Source organism: Callorhinchus milii, unplaced genomic scaffold (genome assembly GCF_018977255.1).
Source record: "Callorhinchus milii isolate IMCB2004 unplaced genomic scaffold, IMCB_Cmil_1.0 Scaffold26, whole genome shotgun sequence".
Classification (NCBI taxonomy): Eukaryota; Metazoa; Chordata; class Chondrichthyes; order Chimaeriformes; family Callorhinchidae; genus Callorhinchus; species Callorhinchus milii.
This window is the reverse complement of record NW_024704767.1, coordinates 5622223-5641154: the sequence shown is the minus strand read 5'-3', so window position 1 is coordinate 5641154 and position 18932 is coordinate 5622223. Positions and strand designations below refer to the sequence as shown.

The window sequence follows — 18932 nt, the reverse complement described above, 5'->3', positions numbered from 1 at the left end:
GGCTAACCTTTGAGCCTTCATAATCCTTTCATATCCTTTATCTTTCTAAACAACATCAAAACAGTTGTAACCTTTTTTATTAAAACCATATTCAAGGTTATATTAATACAGTATGCATCTGGTTAAATTTTGCCACTGAACCTATTCAATGAAAATTTGACTGCTTTCACCTGTAAGTACGATGTGACCTGTGTACATATTGTATCTAATGAAGATATGACTTTGTGTACAGCCTAATTTTGACAGAGCTTCCTAGCTTGGATATCTAAGTTTGGACTGCTGGACACTCTCAAATAAATACCCTGACCATTTGGTTTTTATACTTCACCTCACACAGTGATGCTAAACTAAAGAATCTCTTAATATTATAGAAAAATACTACTTCTGCCGTGAACAGTACTATTAAGTGTAATTGTTTTGTTATTAAAGAATCTTTAAAAATTAAAGAGTTTTTAAAAATTCTAAGTAAACGTAGCTCTTTTACATTCTTCAAAATCTTTACTTTTTAATCTTGTCTCATTTCTGTGGCTCTAGAATGGTTTTCCTCCTATTGCGTTCCGAAGTGGGGACCCACAACTCTAAAGCTGTTTCCTGACTTTGCTGCAAACTAGTTTCCCCAGCCATAATTAGAATGAGACTTGTTTAGGGCGTTTCATAACTTCAAAAGTGCCCCACAAGATAGTTTGTGGATAGCCCAGGGGACTGAGTCCTTCTGTAATTATAATCATTGCACTGTAACAAGACAAGGATACGGACATCTGCCTGCGATAGTCAAAATGTTGAGAATTAAGAACCCAGCAAACTCACAAGCTTAAGTGGTTTCTCTTTGAGCAGCAGTGGAGCTGGAAAGCTGATTTAAGTTGTATGTTTTAAAAATCTGGAGTAGTATAATGGATTGGTATAATTTGGATTTGGTTAGCAGCCTGTGAAGATGACTCTGTTCCTAAATCATTACCAGATTTACCCGCAAATGTTGCTGGCATGTGTGTCCTGAAACTGTTAATAGGCCGAATTCACAGGTTAGATTTTTTCTTGGGTAAAATGAAACTCTTGTGGCGAGGTATTGATCTGAATCAAGTCTGTCAGGTTCTTCAGTGTGATTTCAAAGCAAACCCACTGCTTAATTAAAAATAATGTTATGCTTTGTACATGTATTTATGCTATTTGCTTTGTTCACTTTCAATAAGAACTTCGTCAATGGAAGTTATTTTCAATCAAAAATAATCAAGTTGATTTCAATCCAAATAAATGGTGCTTTTAATAGATAAACTGTTGATAATTCTTGCAATTGATCTACCATCTTTCACGTCAGGAGGACATCTTGAAGCGCTTCACAGAATTTATTGTACAGTGTAGTGGCTATTTTGTAGGTGAATTATACTAATAGAGATGTAGATATAGAAGTAACAATTTCTTTATGCAAATAGAATATCTTTGCAATTCAAAATCTAGCAAATTTTATTGCAATTAGCAATAATATTGTTACCATGATAGACATTTACCTGATTTTTGTTAACTTATTTCCGTTCGAGCTTTTGTTTTCCACGTTTTCTGGTTCAATAATATCTTTAGAAAAAGTTCAATCCCAACTTGCTGAATCAAAATAGAAGCCTAGCATATAGCCAAATTTTCTTTTAGCAGCTGTGAACATCAATCTGTATTCTTTCTATCTTTCAATGTTTTACCTGAAAGGCATTTCAATTTGGCAAATGCAAAAAGAGGTGCTCCTCCAATGTATAAATGTCAAGACAGTGATTGACTGCAATGCCTGGGGATGTCTGCTTTCAGCTCAGAAAAAAAACATCAAACATGTTTGCTTGCAATTCTGTCAGTTCATTCAGTTCTTGCTGCTGTGTGGAGGTTGTCAAAACATCATATCTTTTCTTCCCTTGTGAATTTGAATTTAAATGAATTGCTGTTGAGCAGAGACAAGAGAAGATCTCAGCATTCCCTCTCAGCATAGGTTTCCTTCACATTTTTAAATGTGGTTTTGCTTATTCCAAAATGTCACACATGAAAAATGAAGAGAATTTGCACCGGGCAAAGGATCTTCAATATACTGACCTGACTCAGTCTTGTTGTCTCAGAAGGTGTTGAATCACAGCTGGAACGTGCCAGGCAGCCAAGTTATTTCAAAGCTTATCTTGACTATGACCTTAACTATTTTAGTGTTGAAGAGTAGCTTGAGCATTAGTTTGTTGTCGAGCTACAAGGCTGAGCGAATTATACAGTAACTTTCTTATGTAGTTGTGATAGTTGGCAAACTAATGTTTTATTTTTTAAAAAACACACACTTGGAGAATGTAAGTTTACTGGATTGAAACTAAGATTAATTTCAATCAGTATATTGAAGATGCTTTGCCCAGTTCTCTTCATTCTTCATCCATATCATTTTGGAATAAACAAACCACATTTAAAAAAGGCCACATCAAATCTGAAGAGGTCTCTTTGGGCTGAATAGACTCAATATACAGCAAGTAGTATGACATTTATTGACTTGAGTTTAATTATTTGTTGACAAACCTAATAAAAAGTGATTGCTGTATCTAGTAGTAAAAGTCACCACAAAAACCGTGTTTTGAGTGGCACTGTGTAAAATGATGTGCTTTTATAATAACTTCTTATGCAAAAATGCAGCCAGCAATCGGCAGGCTTCTGGGGAAGTATTATCTACAAAATAAACCATTTTTGAAAACAAATTGCATTCCTGCAGTAATTGCGTATTTTATAGACATAATAATTCATTGGCCGTGGATTAACCTTTTGCTAAAAACAAATGAGAGCTCCAGGGCTCCTAGGTGGAAGGCACCTTGGAGAATTGTATTTTGCAACAGTTTAGCCCTTAATCTAAAATCTAGAGCTCTCTCGGTTTGAATACTTCCTTTTTATGTGAAGCATACAAGCAAACTTGTGGGCATGTACTCATGCAATAGCAAGATTGGCTTTGGCAGATACACAATCGTTCATATATTTTCCCCATTTTGTGAGTTGGTTACCATTCACAAGCTATCCTTGAACGAATGTTGCTTTAGGAAAGACTGTACAGTACAGCTTCATGTTCATTGATAGCTGCTCTTCAAGACTGCTGAGGAGGCTGATTAAGGCACCGTCTACTGACGGTGGACATTTCTAATTTATTGCGTTTCACCCACAAAATATACAGTCAATTCACTTTACAGCATATTCTGTGAAGCGGTTTGAGATGCCTCAATGGCGTGATAAGGTGCTATATCGAATGTAAGGATTATTATTATTAATAATGATGAACACAAATCTGGTCTTTCAGGCATACTGCATCAAAAGAACACAAATAGAAAATTAGGATTTTCTGTTAGGAAAATGAGGTCACTTCTAACAGACCCCTTTGGTTCAGTGAGTTATAGTGTAGTTTCTTTTATCGATGACCGAGTAACTTTAGATGTCTCAGTGGAGCACCACCCACCCCCATCAACTTGTAAATGAGCTGCCATTGCATTAACTAGGGCAGATACTAAACAATATCATACAAGCAAAGAAAGAATGCAGACTATTCGGGGAATTCTTTAATGACTGCCTTCCATAATTAAGGTAAAAAGATAAGACTAAAGTCGCATTGTTTCCGATCAAATCTGCATAATCAGATCTGAGCTTCAAGACATAGCATTCAAGTGGTGCAGGATTTCAGTCAGTGAACAATTGAAATTCCACTGCACCTCCCAACAGAAAAGTCATCGCCTGTTTCAGATCTCTAGCCAGAAGAATGAAGATATAACAAAGGTCACCAGGGTTAGAAAAGGACACTGGTCAAAACAAGTTGCTTGTCAGCCAAAGGTACGATATGCTGTATGTACTGTTCTGAATGTAAGGCATGTTTTTTTTCCCCCGCCATAAATGTTCAAATTTGCTACTCACCTTATTTGTGGAACACAAGCTTGGTTTGAATGTCGTCAAGTCCTGCCTTAACATCAACCACTTTGACCGTGCTTATGGTAGGTCCTTGGTTTCCCCCCCACCCCCACACCTTCCCCCAACTCAGCTTCTGTTCCTGCCGCTATAAAGGGCTTCAAGATGTTATTCTGTGATGGGCTCTACGTGAATGCAAGTCACTTAAACTCGGCTCACGTTCCCTACAAGTAAATGAGTCATTTAATCCAAGACAATCAAACCTGTTTTCAGTAACCACTCTGGGATTGGACTAAAGTGGCCTTTCGGTAAGGGTGGCCTCTGAGTAATGGTTTGTTAATTCATCGACTGGGCTCAAGACATTTTAAAGAAATGTTCACATGCTAAAAATTTCCCCATGTAGACTCCCAAAGCATTTACCAACACTGCTTCACCAGAGAGGTAGGCATCAGGTGGGTTGCTCAGGATTTATATTGCCAAGGTGCAACATTTAAGGCTTCGAGTGTTCTATGTAAAGCAGGATATTTATTGTTGTCTGAGGTAGGAACACAGTTTTGAATGTACAACAGCTTTCATTTGCATTGTGAATTTCACATCAGGGAATGTTTCTAGAGTATTTAACAGAGACAATCACTGAGCAGGGAAGTTTGGCGGGTGGGGATTGAGCAGAGAGATATCTTTAGGCATAATCGAAGAGGTAGGTTTTCAGCAGGCTTTTAAAGACCGATATAGAGAGGATAAATGCAATTCATTAGATGACAATTTAGTTTTACCAAACTGAATCTTTAATGCAGCGATGCTGCCAGGATTTTCTGATGTGATTTTAATCACTGTACGTTATAATGATAATAACAGGTTGTATACGTTTTATGAACCTGTTGCTGAGAATTAGAAGAAAGGAAAGAAGATGATCTGAAAATCAGCTGATATCACAGTTTCCAGTAGAGAAATGGACAAAAGGGAAGTCATGTGGAACCAGGCGCGGATGCCAAGGAGATGGTGTGTGTGTGCTGCTTGTGAAGATCCAGAGAGCTTTTATTGTTAGATTCCCAGCAGGAAGAATGAGGGAAACTGGGAAAATCTGGCACTCAACGCACATCTCAGTGTGCCCAAATGTTGTTTGAAAAAACCTTTTCATTACTGATGATACTGTAGGTCACCTCACAGATTAATATTTATATGATGAGAATCTTACTTCATAACCCCGCTGGGCGTTATTATTGATCTTACTAAACATTCAATTCCCACTCGCCCCATGCCATCCCTTCCTTTTAAGCATTACTGCCTTTGCCTTATTATTCTTCCTTTCACTCATGCTGACTTATTTCACCTTAAGCCAACTCCATGCCTTCCAATCCTTGTTCTGTAGTATTCACCCCAGCACATAGAGTAAATGATGTAAAGTTGTGACGAGTTTTCCTATATTTGTGGCAAATTTGCTAAAATTGAAGGTAATGTTGCCTTCTGATGCATCCCTCTTTAAATGGCTTTTTTTTTACTCTTTGACCATTGTGTTGAATTTATCAGCTGCAACTCTGATGCAAGTGAAACCAAGATCCTGAGAGAAACCATTCCTTTGGCCTTTCCAACAGCTTTTCAGAATCCTTCAACAGAACCCATAAACGACTCTCCCCTGGACCTGCCTGTTCTGAGAATGTTATTGCAACATCCTTGTATCAGGCATCTATTTGAAATATAATCCCCATCAAGTCATTCATTAGTTTGTTAACGAAAGGCCAGAAATCATTGTAAGTCAGACTTAACAACACAACAGAGACGCTTAACTGTATGCAGTAATACTGATATTCATCATTGCTTCAGTCATGAAAACAAAACAACATTCTTGGGTGGTGGTTGTGAATCTTATACAATTTGATTTAACATTTTAAAAGACACGAAATGAGGGAGACATGGTCTTGACCAGCTGAAAGAGTTCCTTATAAAGTATGAATGGAATGTAACTGGATATACATTAAAAGCTGGAATAGCATGTCCTTCCCTGTCATCCTTCTGGATTTGTTTGATGTTGGCTTGGAAAGAATTTAGTTGTTGAGTTCTTTAACCATCGAGCCTTAATTTAACTGAAACCTCATTCTGTCCTCAAGTAACCCTGTTCAGCCATGAGCCCACTGATCTGTTTCATGGATACCTGGGGCCCGTGTTAGGTGTTTGACACAAATTGTGGCTGCAGTAGAGCAGTAAAACATAAAAAAGGAAGACATAAAATACAAATGGTTGAAGACTTTGTCAGTGAATGAAGTGTGGATGGGCCTTTGCAGAGGGGAATCTTTAATAAGGGCCATTGCTCTGAGTGCACTTTCCCTTTGAATGTCCTCAGTGCCAAACTCCTGAGATCGGCTGAGAGATCCAAACCACTCTCCCTCACTTTTCTGCCAGATACTTCAAAGAAACTGCCCGACTGAGTACATACGAGATTCATTGCAACCGGCAGGTGCCTTGTAGTCACAGCAGGACTGGAACCTGAACTTTATTTCCATCTGATTGCGGAGCTTGGAACTGCCAGAGTACATCTCCCGAGCTGCCGTTCTGAGGCCAGATCAGCACAGCTAAAGGACGAGGTTAAGAGCCTTGTTTTTTCCACTCAGAATTTTAGACTGTGAAATGCTTTGCCATGAGTGGCTATTGAAGTTTAGGCCACAATGGCATTTAGAAAGGTATCAGGTAAGTACTTATTTGAAGAGAAACAATATAAAAAGGTCCTGTTAAAGAATGAGTAATTATGGAATCCTGTAGCTCAGTGGTTAGAGCGCTCGCAAGCAAGAGACCTGGGTTCGATTCCCGTCAGGATGAAACCTTGGGCAAGTTTCCTTACTCCACATGGCTTATAATAATCCCTGAAAAAAAACACGATAATAAATTGGTCAATTCAATCCATGACTGTTTGTGGGACACTGCTGTGCGGAATTGGCTGCTGCATTTCGCCCACAAATATACAACAACAACAACAACAACAAGATTCCATTTATAAAGCGCCTTTCACGTCAGGAGGACGTCCCAAGGCGCTGCACAGTTGGGTCATGACCCGAGCAGGGGGGAAATGGTCAGGGTGAGGGGAGGGAAGGGAGGGAGCGAGGAGGGGGGAAATGGTCAGGGTGAGGGAAGGGAGGGAGTAAGGAGGGGGAAATGGTCAGGGTGAGGGGCAGGAAGGGAGGGAGCGAGGAGGGGGAAGAGAGTCGAGAGGGGAGCTGAAGGCACGGTCAAAGAGAAAGGTTTTGAGACCGGCCTTGAAGGAGGAAAGGGAGGAAGCAAGGCGAAGGCACTGGGGGATGGAGTTCCAGAGCCTGGGGGCTGAGAGGCTGAAGGCCCGACCACCGATGGTAGGGCGGTTGGGGCGGGGGACGTGGAGCAGACCAGAGCCACAGGAACGGAGGGTACGGGCAGGTAGGTAGGGGGATAGTAGGTTGGAGAGGTAGGAGGGAGCAAGGCCGTGAATGGCCTTGTAGGTGAGGATGAGGATCTTGAAATCAATCCTCTGGGGGATGGGGAGCCAATATAGTCAATTCACTTTACAATAGATTCTGTGAAGCGCTTTGAGACGTCTAGAAGACGTGAAAAACGCTATATCAAATGCAAGGATTAGCTAGCACTTGCACTAGCATAGGCTTGATGGGCCAAACAGCTTTCTGTTAGGCTATAATTCCTATCATTCTATAAAATCCAGCTAGTCAGTTTACTTCCCGGTGGTTTCCCTGAAAGCATTTGTTTGTTAATACTGTTTGAAAGCTGGTTGTGTGACTGGGGAGTTAAGAACATTGAAAGCAAACCCTGACTTCGGCCTGGATCAGTGTGAAGCTGGAAGAATAAATCGACCTCGACCTGTTCCACATCATATTCACGGTGGGAGGAAAGTCATTGCTCGGCATCTTAAAAACAGCATGACATGTAGGAGCCCTAGCTGTTTGTATTAATTAAAATTTCAGCCGCAGTTATAATTTTCTAGTTTCATTTAAATGAATGGTCTGTTGGACACTTGCTTAAAAACATGGTTCAGTTGAATTTGGATCAGTTTACACTCTTCCCCCCTCCCCTCCCCTCCATACAGATAACAGCCATGATTTGCTGTATAATTATTACCCGTATTTTCCTCTTGAAGTTCAGGGCCAATTGATTCTGTAACAATAAATAGGCAACTTTCCCTTTAAGGCAATTACATTAGGAAACCCAAGGGATTGGGAGTCAAATTCTAAACACTATGTATATGGTATGTATGTGCTTCACAGTGTGCAATATGGATGAAATTGGCAAGATTCTTCACTTTCTGAAAATTTTCAGGATGTGGTTTATCGGTGGCTCATTAGACCTAATCCTCACAGCATCTGTAAACAGTTCAATAACTGAGTGATTTCAGTATTGGTTTGAATTTTGATCAGCGCTCTTTCGAAAATCTAACCGTGAGTTGTATTCTCTTGTATCTTGACTATTTAATAATGTGACAACTCACTTGAAGCGCTCTGAGATGCCATGCGGCGTGAAGGGTACTATGTAAATCCAAGTTGTTGTTGTCTTCATTTAAGCAATGGCTTCATTTTGACGAGCAGATTTGTCGTGCCTCCTACTCTTCCCAAAGGATGAACCAAACCATGTAAGATATTTGTCGAGATGTGGTTAGTTCCTCACAACTTTAATTCAGAGAACTTTTATTAATAATAATGATCCTTACATTTGATATAGTGCCTTTCACATTAAGAGGACATCTCAAAGTACTGCGCAGGATTTTACTGTGAAGTGTATTATTTCTAAGAGCTTCTCTCATACCTATGCTGTATTCGAGCTTCATTTAATGCCCCGAATCAGTTAAGATGAAAGATTATCAATTATTGAACATGAGATGCATTTCTAAAAAAATATATATCATTTACTAAGCATCCGTAAAGCTTCAGAAATAACCTGATGATATCAGTCGTCGCAATGGCTTCCAAACCCTAGCAAGGCGGATTTGTGTTAAAGTAGTACATAAGATTAACTTAATCATAGTCATCTTAAGTTCCTGCACTGGGCAAACTGCAACCTTGTCTGACTTCACTGCTGATGCCCTATAATTTTTAAGCTCTAAAGATAGCAGAGGCGTTGGCAGTCTCTGCCACATGTTCTGGATCTCTCCCAGGTATAGTGGTGAGTTTGATTAAGTCACTGAGATCCTGAAAATCAACAATCCTCTTTCCTCTAATATTTTTTACCAGAATTCCCTTTTTTTACGATTCCAGAGAAACCTGGAGTGGGTCCCTCTATTGACAACTGACGATAAAATGCGTGGCATATTCATGTTTATGTGACTACATTGATCAACCAGATGGGCTGGAAAATGGCCCAGTTGGAGAGGATTATGTAAAAATCCTGGCTTTAGATAATTTTTGTTTTAAGGTCTGGTCCCCTTTCGCCCCATCGTGCTGGTCTGAGTTCTCTGAGCAATTGTAGAGCCATTGGTTGTACGTTAGTGGGACTAGCTTTGAAAAGTGGACAGAAAATTCTGTTTCTGATGTATAATTTCAGAAGACTTGATAGATACTTAGATAGTACCAGCTCGTGCTCCACAGAGCTCTCAGGATATCTTTACGGAGACCCTGGATCTTATTCAATGTCAGTGTTTACGGACACACCCTGTGAGTGGTTTGACCGTATCTAAATGAAGCCTAGCTAATTTTAATTCTGACACATTCCTCCAGCCCATTTTAACTGGACCGTGAACAAAAGGCAATTTTGCTTTTAATACACTTTACATTCAAATCACCATTTTTTCATGGATTTTTTTTACAGGAATTGCGTACCTTGGAGGAACCTGCATTGCTAAAAGAAAGTGCGTGCTTGCTGAAGATAACGGACTTAACCTTGCCTTTACCATTGCACACGAACTTGGTCACAAGTAAGTTTAATCACTTTTTACAGCTTTTTCCACATATTGTACCTTTATTGTTTCATAAATCTGATGCAATTGTCAGATTCCTCTCAATGGACAATGTAACCAAAGTCTTCATAAAATTGGAGTAAGTGCAACCATAAAGAAGCAACATACCTCTTCATCTCCTGCTGAGAAGTTATATTGCTCGATTGACTGACTTTGTGTCTGTGTTTGTCTTTTGTTTTATGTTGCGCTGCTAATTGCCTGGATTGTAAAACTAATTGTTTTGCATTTCTTTCAACTTGAACTTACTGTGAATGTTTGTGCTAAAGAAATGAGCAACTTGCTGGCTGAGGTCTCTGTGTTTCACAGTGTTTCCAAACACCAGTGTCCACGAGGCTGAGTGAGAGTTGAATGTGGAGCTCGTGCTCTGCTGACGTTGGTATGTGAACAAAAACTCAAGCGGGTGGGAGGTTTGTCTTTCATGGAGCAATACTTTACAGGGATGTAATTTATAGTGAAGTGCTTCATCCGGAGACTTCTCAGAGGGAAGCACATTCCCACTGGACCAAAACCCCATTAACTATCATTCCATCTTTATTGCCATTTTGGGTGGAAAATTGAAAGTGCTAGTTGGAGGAGTCCACTGAATAAATACAGTACGCCTACTTTTAAAAGTAGCTCCAAAGCCAGAGACGACACTTCCTGTAGCTGACTATGAATCTTCAGCCGAGCATCCAGTGAATGCCGTTTGGAACCCTGGATTGAGTACGACCTCATAAAAAAGTAGCAAAAATAAAGAATATGGGATTGTTTAATACTGTACTCAACATTATACTTACAGCATATTCCTGTGGCTGAAAGGCTGGGTTGCACCTGTATAAACTTGGCAGCCAACACTTTGCTCGTGCCTGTCCTCTTGAATCACTATGTGAGTGTTTATTGTGAAGTGTTCCATACTCCTGAAATAGTGATTCACACACCGGTGTAATTGAGACATCACCTCAATGTAATCCACTTATAATTTCAACAGTCGGAACTGTTTATTTAGCAGACTGCACCTTATAATTTTCAACTTGAATGTTGTTAGAGCATCGAAGGCAGCGGGGCTGAAAAGATGGTCCACACAACCTTTCCTTTTTGGTCAGTCGGTTCTCTGACACATGTGGACACCCATCATCGCAGGTAGGAGTATCCAAACCAGACTGAGATTTCTGCGCATGTATTCCACTTACGCCTGGAGATTTCCCTGGGTTTGGAGTGGAACACAATGTGTGCTCTTCCCTCTGGAGGCACACACCACACTATTCACAATAGGATTTGCCAAGGATTCGTAAACAATGAATTGCACAAGTCGAATGTTGTGGGAAATCTGTGATCTCCTTCAAGAACATTGGTTGCCAATAGGATTCAACATTTATGAATCCTTTTTATTCCCTTGGCGAGTACTGCAATGGTGATAGCAGCATTGAAACAAAGTGAGACGCTTAGGCAGACGCATAGGAAAACATGGAATGAGAGAAGGCTATCATGTCTGTGATAGACATAAGGAGAGAGGTGTAGTGTAGAAGGAAGTGGTTTAGTATAGAGCAAGCTGTATGAAAAGTATCATTTTATATCAACATTCTTTTGTGTATCTAGTGGGAGTATTTGACTTTATTGCCTTTTTAATAGTGTGGTGGAGAGATCTTTGCCTCGGTTGGTTTGGCAGTTGGGCACAGCATAACACAAATATAATTGTTATTGAGTACTTTTCCGAAGCCAAATTCTGAAGTGGTGAATTCTCATCTGTAGGCAGCAGTTACACTCTCACGCTGTATTCCAGAATTGTTCTGCACTAAGTTTCTTTGACATATATTCCTCAGTCGCACAAACAACAAGATATCGGATGGCTCGAAGTGAAAAAAACCCAGCCAAAACCTGGACAGGAATGCTCTGGTAACCGCAGTAAATGTTAGGCAGTACCTCCTTCAGGATTCTCTAATGGATGTTGACGTAGAAACTTAACCAACATTTCCCATCTGTTTAAATGCATTGAAATTAGTGATATGTGACAATGGGTTTTCACAATATCAGAGTATTATTTACTGTTGCGTTAGGATTTTAAACTATCTAACATATGTGTTGTCAATATTTTAAGAGCGAATGCATAAATATGTTAACAGCGCATTGTAAGTGTGTTGTGTGTTACAAGAAAGGATGAATGTTAATTTTACCTGTAATCTTCACTGTATTGCTGTGAAGGACTGATTGCCTGGAGCTATATAAAATATACTGTTACTCACTTGGCCACAATGACTTCAATGACTTTATCCATTGCTCATATCACTGTCTTTTGTAGGAACAAAGTAAAATTAAGACTTCCAACTGGTGGTGTCCAGTATTTTGTGCATCTGATTTGAATTGAGAGGAAGAATAATGGTACGATACCAGGGCTGTACTGTTTGAGGACTGAATTAGCAGCTACCTTGCACTTCAGAGTTCATGGCAGAGGTACAGAAAAAACGTCTCCTTGTTAGATGTCAGATTCCAGGTGCCAAGAATATTATTTACTCAAAGGGTTAATAGTTTTTTGATTTGAGAACTTTTTAAACATGATAGTCTGTGTTTTGACAGAATGGTTATAAAATTGAAAGAAAACTTTGGAAATGCCCAAAAGCTTTCAAATGCATTCCAGGGCCTCTCAAATACTGCGCCATGTTTTATGGTCGCATTGTGCTGAGTAAGCTATGTGTAGATTTAATGAAATGCATGCAATACTTTAGCTTAGACTATTCTTTGCATTGTAAGTTGAGTCTCCTGCTGCTATATGCTTGGGTGTCAAGCAATAATGAATGTGCACGGTTTTACCGTGAAGAGTTTGGACCAGTGGTTGGACAACGCAAAGCTTTTACTGTGAACAAGAAATTGTAAAGATTTGAAATGACACTTACGCAATAAACAGTTTGTGTTTAAGTAGCGGGTCTAGCAGATCTGAAACTGATGTTTACCACTTCATTAGCTTTTCCATTTCTGTTTAGCCGAAAAGTATTATTTCCTGTGCAAGGATGGCCATGTGTGCAAGCAATTCATTTGGGCTTAAAACATCACAATACAGATGTTCGGCGCTCTAACTCAGGCCAGTCTTAATTTGACCTCTTCTTTCTTATTGAGGCATTTAACGCAATAACACACAGTGCACTATAAGCGCTCAGGGCCTCTACCTTGGCTGAGGGGCACTATATAAATACAAATTGTTGTTGTTGTTTTAACGCACTTTGATGTGTGCATTTTAATGTGATTTCCCATTCTAAGTGTATGTTATCCAAGCATGTAAAGCTTCCTGTCATGTGTGGCGTGTCACCCTTTGTGTTTTTCTGTAGATGTCTGACACGTTACTGAAAGCAGGCTCCAATTTAAGGCTATTGAAGCACTCAACAGCAGAGCAAGTACTTGATAAATGTCACTATTTCAGAGTGTAATCTGTATCTTCTTTATACACAGGAGTTATTTTAATACAAGTATTTCTTGGAGCCAGTTTATAAAATGCCATGACGAAGCTAGACTAGTCACAAATAATGTTACTATCCCTTTCTAAAGGCGCTGATAACAACAACAACAAATTGCATTTATCTACCACCTTTTACGTTGAGAGAAAGTGTTATGAGTCCTGCTGTAACAGCATAGTCAGCTATTTAGTTTCTATGCATGTTGTGCTTCTAAAGCTCCACGATTCTAACACCTGTGCCAATTTCTTATGAGTGGCCGGTGCTGTCATATGGGAATATCTGTTGATTAGTCTCTGGTCGGGTCATAGGAAGTTAAAGCATATTTGGTGTATTTTACCATGCATCGACCATTGCTGAAAGAGAGGATGCCACAGGCTTGGTTTCCAGCACATCTGTAAGCTGCAAATGGCCTCAAAATGTTTCGAAATCTGAAACCATTCATTTCACTGGACTAAACAAGAGAAATTGTTTAGATTTTATCCAGTCAAAGGAATCAACCAGCATTGGAACAGAAGATAAGCTTTGTTCCATTTTCACACCAACCATCTTTGAGATTGGTAACCAACATCAACCAATAATTTATAATCGTTGCATTTGATATAGCGCCTTTCAAGTCTCAACAGTTCACAGGATTTACTTTTAAAGTGTGGTGACTGTGTATCTTGTAGACGACCAAAGCCAGCCACTTTACACACGCACAGCAAAGTCCCAGGAATAGCCATGAAGTGAATGACCAATTTTATCTGCTGGATTGTTGGCTATTCTCGTTTTGAATAGTGCTATAGAATCTTTAACATCCATTTGAACAGGCAGATGGGACCTCAATTCAACATCTCAATAGCCATCAGTACACACATGGGTTGTGTGTGTGAACCTTTGCTAACTAACAGATGACTGTTAATTGTGCTTGTTCACAAGGTCAGAATTTCTACCTTCCTTGCTGGACTTTTTAGCAGTGCATCATTTTCTGTAGAGGATCTACAGAGAGTTCTGAAAGTATTTGCCAGTTGAACAATTTGTAATGCAAATGAACATCAAAGTTAGATTAAGCCCAATTTGTTTGATGGGAAAATGTAATACTTCAGCTTCCTGCGATATTTTCTGCATTTGCTATTTTTCGAGGGAGTTCAGCTCTGCTTAAAAGATCTCTGAGAACAAATCCTGCCCAGGTGGTGGTGCGACCAGCATGGCAACATAATCTGACCTTCATCGGCTGCGTGGTGTACCGTTTTGTTACAACTTTTATTTTCGTTGTAACGTACACACACTTGCAGGACTTTCCAGAATGCCTGCCAGGCAAATAGCAGAGGCTTGCTTGAATCTCACTCACTCAATGCTGTGTTTATTCTGTAGCATTGCCGTTGGTGCTAGCCTTCCCCTTTGGCAGCAATGCTGGAATGTAAATGAGACGGCAGTGCTGACTGACTGACTACAGCCAGAGGTGGGTTTCGTTGAAAGTAAACGCTAAGGCTGCTGTCAGTGCCTCTGCCAGAGTATCTGTACACCCAGATGTTGCTGTGTTATCTGTGTTGTCACAGATTCTGCCCTACAGTGTATGCAAATGGGGCAGAATCCACATCTCCAACAGCCGCTGTGTGCTGCAAAGTATCTTGTTTTTCCCCACAACATAAATGCAACATGAGAGTTACTGGGAAGTAAATCTGGTTGGATGCAGGGTGCATTGTAAAGATAATAATAATTGCATTGGATACATCGCCTATTGCTCGTCGGACTATCCTCAAAACATTTCACAGGATTTACTGTAAAGTACAGTGACTGAGTATTTGGTTGGTGAATGCAGTAGCCGTTTCGCACGCAGCAATGTCCCACAAAAAGCTCTGAAGTGAGTGAATGATTTTTATCTATGGGCCGCAACACCGGGAAAAACTCCCTTCTCTTCTCAAGTAGTGCCATGGGATTTTTAATGTCTGAACAGGCAATACAGGACTTTAGTTTAACATCTTGGCTGAAAGAAGGACATCTGACAATGCAGCACATTCCCAGCACTGCAGTGGAGTCTGAGCTCAGTCCCATTGTAGGGCTTGAACCCACAAACGTCTGAACACGTAGAGGTAACCTCATTCTAGACTATATGCGCAATTGGCTGCCGTGTTTCGCCCACAAACCATATAGTCAATTCACTTTACAGTATATTTTGTGAAGCGCTTTGAAATGTCTTGAAGATGTGATAAGGTGCTATAATCAAATGCAAGGATTATTATTATTCTCTGTGTATGAGAGTCTTTAAATGTGACCTACAGAAATCCACTGAATTGCACCATCGTGTAAGAGCGGGTATATTTCACTGAATGATTTAAAAAAGAATCTGCATAAAGCACACTTAATGAAATTGTGTAAGCTCCTACTCACTTCCTGAGAATACTTTTGCTGCCAGCATCGATACAACAATGCCAATGGCAAAATCTTTGAAATTAATAGTTCAATTTAGTTTCCTTCAGCGAGAAGACAAAACAAATACTTGGGTATCATTTATCATACTTGCCTCCTGACATGCAACATTCCTACAAACAGTTCTGAAGCTATTCAGTAATGTGAATCCTAGGTCCTGACCTTCCCTTTGCAGGTTATTGTAGATGTGTTAAGTGAGGGAGATGATTATGAAGGTATGTATAGGACTGTATGTCTGGCATGGTACCATGGCAGCTATTCATGGTGTCAGACATGCCAGCAGGAAGTTAATAATAATTAATCCTTGCATTTGATATAGCACCGCATCAAATGAGATGCCTTATCACGCTGAAACATCTCGAAACGCTTTATCAGTAAAATGCAAGTTACTATATATTTGTAGGTGAACCTTACTTAAATATAGCATTGGCCCACAAAACACACTGTCACTGCACTTAGCAGTATATTCTGTTCAGCTTCAAGGAGACCCTACTTACCTCCTCCCACACCCCCACCCGCACAGGAGGATAGTCGCTCGTTGGTCATTTGACATCTGACAAGTGCGGGTTTGAGCCCTCACTGGATGGATGGCAGATATTAGCTTGCTTTGATTTACACTGATTGCAAATAGCAATGCCCCAAAAAATACATAAACAACTGCTCTGATACCCATATAAGAGCTGGTTGACGAATGATGTAATAGAAGGTTATTGGAAGGTCTGTAACTATTGTGGACCTGAAACATATCATGCAACAGAAGTGTTTTCCAGAAGAACATCTATAAATGCAAGTTGTTGTTGTTGTATCTAACCAGTGTAAGATAGGTTATCAGGCCACAAGGAGAGTGGCAAAGTGCTACCCAGTGTTTTGAATGTCACCTTGTTGGTGAGTGTCGATAGCTGCATGTCTGGAATGGCAATCAGCCAGTACAGCTGCTCCCCACTGTCGACGGATGGTGGAAATGGTGCGGCTCAAATCAAACAGCTCGTTCTTGGACAGCCAAGGGCCAGCACAAACCTTCCTTCCGTCTGGGTCTGGTAATCCAATCAGCGGAACACAATCAAGTTTATGTTCAGGAATGTCGGCTACCACCGTCAAAAGCTGGATTCTGGAAATGTCACTGGCTCAGATCAACAGCATAAATCCCCATCTGAATCTCTTCAACTGTCCCTGACAACCAGTGTTCTCTCATCTAAGGGGGAAGCAACAAGCAGGCCTGAGGATAAGAGGCCACGAGACATTGTGGGAATAGTGGGGTGAAGCAGTCAGTGTATTTTTAATTTTAGATACACCTTGCTGCTGGTCATTATAATAATAATGATAATGCTTGCATTGATATACCGCCTTATCACGTCATTGAGGCGTCTCAAAGCTCTTCAAAGGACATACTGTAAAATGGATGTATTTTGTGGGCAGAACACGGCAGTCAGCTGTGTCCAGCCATGGAGTGAGTGACCCATTTTATTTGGGGTATTGTTGGTCAGTTCACCATGAGAAACTCCCATCTCTTTTCACACAGTGCCTTTGGATCTTAAACGTCCAGGCAGAACAGGCAGACTGGACCCTGGTTTAACATCACATCCGAAGAATGACACTTCCGACAGTGATGCAGTAGATGTCATCTTAGATTATGTGATTCCAAGACCTGACATGGGGCCTGAACTCACAATCTTCTAACTTAGAAGCAAGAGTGCTACCAACTGTGCCAGGCTAACGCATGAGATTATCTGTTTTTGAGGTTTTGCTTGCGAGAGACACAGATCCAGGTGATAATGCTGTTTGAGGGGAAAAGCAGTGAATCAGGTTTTGCCGATTGCATTCTTTGCAAACCGTTGGAACTGATGTCGAATGAAGTGCTGCTTTTTATTCTTGGACCAAGTGTAAAGGACTGATGGCTCAAAAATGTCTTTGTAATGGAAATAAAAAGTCTTGACTTGTGAAAATCTCAAATAAAAACAGAAGTGGTGGAAATGCACACAAGACCCACTGGGAAAGATTTTTTTAATCTTGCAGATGCTGATTGATCTCCTGTGGGTTCTGGTTTACATTCACATCCCTTTAATGTTGTAAATGTGGTGTCCTCACCACTGTAACTGTGCTCCAAGACAATATTCTGTGTGAAAGGCGCTCTATAATTGCAAGCTGTTGTTGCAAAGAATGGGCTTTGGCTTTGAGAAAACTAATTTCATAACCAAGTATTCACTTTGCATGTTAGTGCCAGAGCAAAAGATGAGCTTTCTCTGCAGGCTGCATGGAAGGGTTATAATAATGGACTGCTAGGCCATTACCAATTTGCAGATGAGTCATTTTAATGCTTGTACTAATAGGCTTCTTAAAGAATCCTAACACTTGGCTGACCATAAAAAAATCTTATAGAATTTCTGCTGTTCAACCAGTTTTAGTAGGCTTCTTCCACACATTTGTATCTCCAACCTTTCTCAGATGGGAAGGCTGACAAAAGATACAAACTGATTTGTGCCCAGTGAAAGGCAAAGCAGCCAAGATACATTCAATTAACATTATTTAGCAAGTGCAAACTGGTCAAAGCTGACTCCTTGCTTTTCAAAAGACTGGCTGGCACTCCCCCTCGTGGATAAACTGAAATGGCACTGCAGTATTTTCATTAAACTGATGCCACCATGTTTTCCTAGTTTCTCCAAAGTAAACAGCAAATTATTTGGTAATGTTTTTAACTACAGGTGTATAACTAGCTTGAATCCGAATAGCCATGGTTCCACTGTGTGGTATTTAAATCATGCTTCCTTTGACTCACTTTATTGGGAGATATAAAGTTGGGGCTGACTTTGTTCTGGCACAGATCGTTCCTTGATTATGATCATTAAACTTCTAAGTTTTATTGACCAGATATAAAATTAGATTTTTTTTCAGCAATTTTATTTACCATGACTACTTTATTTTTTTAAAAAAACTTCAATCCTAAAATCTAAAGCTTTGCATAACCTATATTTAGCTGGGATCCATCAGTATCAAAAAAAAGGCTAAATTGAGAAAAGACTTGTAAATGATGCCCACAGAACATTTCCCATTAGCGCTCTTGGAATAAACAGAAAATCACTCGATTGCATATTATACACTGGGTGCCAGCTCCATATTCTGACACAGATGGAGTTTTTGTGTGTTGACTTCCAACCAAGTAATCTTTCTACCTCCCCCCCACCTCCCATCCCCCTAAACTGACTATTGGAATTGGTTTTGGTTACTTTTTTTTCACCTCTCTGAGGTGGGGACCTTGCCCCATCCTCGCTATTTCCTTCTCATCTGAAGACCTGTCCCTT

At 40.1% G+C, this 18932-nt stretch overlaps 1 protein-coding gene across 1 annotated transcript in view; it reads left to right on the top strand.

Moving 5' to 3' along the window:
• adamts17 (ADAM metallopeptidase with thrombospondin type 1 motif, 17) overlaps positions 1-18932 on the top strand; it is a 115823-nt gene that overhangs the window by 33729 nt on the left and 63162 nt on the right. Inside the window, exon 8 of the mRNA XM_042344091.1 lies at positions 9658-9763. Within this exon, the coding sequence (XP_042200025.1) occupies positions 9658-9763 (106 nt within the window). The remainder of the gene's footprint in view (positions 1-9657; positions 9764-18932) is intronic.